Source organism: Meleagris gallopavo, unplaced genomic scaffold (assembly GCF_000146605.3).
Source record: "Meleagris gallopavo isolate NT-WF06-2002-E0010 breed Aviagen turkey brand Nicholas breeding stock unplaced genomic scaffold, Turkey_5.1 ChrUn_random_7180001847112, whole genome shotgun sequence".
Lineage (NCBI taxonomy): Eukaryota > Metazoa > Chordata > Aves > Galliformes > Phasianidae > Meleagris > Meleagris gallopavo.
The window spans coordinates 1-2,675 of record NW_011114864.1 but is presented as its reverse complement, the minus strand read 5'-3'; the positions used below and the strand labels follow the sequence as shown (position 1 = coordinate 2,675).

The 2,675-nt window shown below is 65.3% G+C and overlaps 1 protein-coding gene across 1 annotated transcript; it reads left to right on the top strand.

The window, feature by feature from the left end:
- Positions 1–21: 21 nt before the first annotated feature.
- On the top strand, positions 22–2,560 carry LOC100546071 (receptor tyrosine-protein kinase erbB-3-like). The gene is made up of 9 exons (XM_010726637.2): positions 22–167; positions 588–678; positions 748–902; positions 1,089–1,142; positions 1,326–1,467; positions 1,641–1,760; positions 1,847–1,945; positions 2,022–2,207; positions 2,294–2,560. The coding sequence occupies exons 5-9, from the start codon at positions 1,441–1,443 to the stop codon at positions 2,543–2,545; spliced, it is 684 nt and encodes a 227-aa protein (XP_010724939.1). The 5' UTR covers positions 22–167; positions 588–678; positions 748–902; positions 1,089–1,142; positions 1,326–1,440; the 3' UTR covers positions 2,546–2,560.
- Positions 2,561–2,675: the final 115 nt, after the last annotated feature.

Genomic DNA, 2,675 nt, shown 5'->3' with positions numbered 1-2,675 from the left:
TGCTGACCCCCCTTCCCCGCCCCCGTTCCTGCAGAGCAAGAGGGGAAGGTGTGCGACCCGCTGTGCTCTGCTGATGGCTGCTGGGGGCCCGGCCCTGCGCAGTGCCTGTCCTGCCGGCACTACAGCCGGCGTGGGGTCTGCGTGGAGTCCTGCAGCTTCACCCAGGGGTGAGGGGGGATGGGGGGCGGTGGGACCTTTGGGATGGTGGGTGTGATGGACCATGTAGGGGGCATTGGGGTGTGATGGAGGCCATAGGGGTGTGATGGACTCCGTGGGGGTCATTGGGGTGTGATGGAGGCCATAGGGGGCATTGGGATCAGATGGCGTCCGTGGAGAGCACAGGGATGTGGTGGACCCCACGGGGGGCATCAGGGTGGTACTGATTCTATGAAGGGCATCAGGGTGGGATGGACCCTTTGGGGGGACTGGAATGGGATCAACCCGATGAAGGGCACTGGGATTGGATGGACCCCATGGGTGGCATTGGGTTGTGATGGACCCCATAAAAAGCATTGGGTGGGACAGACTCCATAGGGTGGGGCGTCCCCTGGGGGATTCTCAGTGCTGACCCCCACCCCATCCCACAGCGAGACACGGGAGTTCGCAGAAGGGACCGAATGCTTCGAGTGCCACCCGGAATGCGAGCGCGTGGAGGGCGGCATCACCTGCAACGGCTCAGTATGGCATGGAGGGGGGTGGGGGGACAGCAGGGACATCCCTGGGTGCTCAACCCCCCCTGCCCCACAGGGCGCTGACACCTGCACCCGCTGTGCCCATTATCGTGATGGACCCCACTGTGTGGAGCGCTGCCCCGAGGGCATCCTGGGCGAGCGCGGCCCCATCTACAAATACCCAGACAGCAGCCGGGAGTGTCGGCCCTGCCATGAGAACTGCACCCGTGGGTGTGTGGGGGAACGGGGGGAATGGGGGCAGTGGGGGGAATGGGATGTGGTGGGGGCAATGGGGAGAAATGGAGGCAGTGGGAAGAAATGGGGGTGATGGAGGGGAGTGGAGGAGAATGGGAGGCAGTCAGAGCAATGGGGGGCTGTGTGTGGTGGCTCACCCCCCTCTGCTCCCCCCCTCCCCAGGTGCACAGGGCCGTTGCTGCGGGACTGTCTGGGGGATGCACTGCCCAGTGCCAGGTATGGGGTCTCTAGGGGGCTTGGGGGATCCCTTGGCCCCGTTGTGCCACGCTGTGCCACTTGGGGCTGTTCCCCACCTGTACGTGCCCCCCTCCTGGCCATGCTGTCTCCCTGCTGTGGGGCACAGCCGTGGGCAATGCATGGGGCGGTGGCACCTGAGCTGAGCCCCGTCCCCCCACCCAGGAGAGCCCCCACGGTGATCGCGGTGCTGGTGGTCGGGGGGCTCTTCCTCTCCTGCTCCTGCGTCCTGCTCTCCCTGCTCTATTGGCGCGGCAAGAAGATCCAGAAGAAGCGGGCGATGCGGCGCTACCTGGAGCGGGGTGAGGTGAGCGGGGGGTCCAGCGGGCAGGGGGTGCCCACCTCCATCCATTCCCTCCTGCACCCATCTGTGTCTGCTGCCCCATCCGTCGTCACCCGTCCTCATCCCTGTCTGCTTCCACTCCGTTTTTCCTATCCTCCTTTTCTCTGTCCTCGTCTCTGTCCCCACTCCCCCTGCAGAGCCTGGAGCCGCTGGACCCCAGTGAGAAGGCCAACAAGGTGCTGGCCCGCATCTTCAAGGAGACGGAGCTGAAGCGGCTGAAGGTGTTGGGCTCGGGCGTGTTTGGCACCGTGCACAAGGTGAGGGGAGCTCGGTGGTGGGGGGGGGTCAGTGGAGCCAGGCACAGCACTCGCATCCCGCCCCCATCTCATCCCCCTCCCCACAGGGCATTTGGATCCCGGATGGTGACTCCATCAAGATCCCAGTGAGCATCAAGGTGATCCAGGACTGGAGCGGGCAGCAGTCCTTTCACGCTGTCACCGACGTAAGTCCGGCACTGTGCCCCCTCCCTGCTGCCCACCGCTCTCCTGACTCTGATGGCTGACCCCCCTCCCCTCCAGCACATGTTGGCCATTGGCAGCCTGGACCACGCTTACATCGTACGGCTGCTGGGCATCTGCCCCGGCCCCCAGCTGCAGTTGGTGACGCAGCTGCTGCCGCTGGGCTCATTGCTCGACTACGTGCGCAAGAACCGCGGCAGCATCAGCCCGCAGCTGCTGCTCAACTGGTGTGTGCAGGTGGCCAAGGTGAGGCTGGGCCGCGGGCAGGGGCAGTGGGAGGGTCCTCCCGTTGCCCCCCCGCCCTGCCACGCTGACCCCCGCCCCGCGCACAGGGGATGTATTACCTGGAGGAGCACCGCATGGTGCACCGCAACCTGGCGGCGCGCAACGTGCTGCTCAAGTCGCCCAGCCAGGCGCAGGTGGCCGACTTTGGCATTGCTGATCTGCTCTACCCTGATGACAAGAAGTACTTCTACAACGAGGTCAAGGTGGGACCTCGCGTCGCTGCAGCTCTGTGTCCCCAAACCCTGTGCCACGGGTCCCCCCCGCCTCTGCATGTGCCCCCCCCCAATCCCATCCCATAGAGCTGTTCCCATCTGGATGTTCCCTTTGTGCCGTGAGTCCCTGCTCTGCGTGTTCCCTCCATCCCCAGCTCTGTCCCTATGCCCCCCAGCCCCTCACCCCCCCTAGTCCCACATCTGTCCCCATACCCCT

What these genes read in the sequence shown, in the direction of transcription:
- LOC100546071 (XM_010726637.2), top strand. Translation starts at nt 1,441, where the DNA reads ATGCGGCGCTACCTGGAGCGGGGTGAG. An exon ending in GCTACCTGGAGCGGGGTGAG is followed by an intron (nt 1,468 to 1,640) that starts GTGAGCGGGGGG and finishes CTCCCCCTGCAG; the next exon opens with AGCCTGGAGCCGCTGGACCC. An exon ending in TGTTTGGCACCGTGCACAAG is followed by an intron (nt 1,761 to 1,846) that starts GTGAGGGGAGCT and finishes CCCTCCCCACAG; the next exon opens with GGCATTTGGATCCCGGATGG.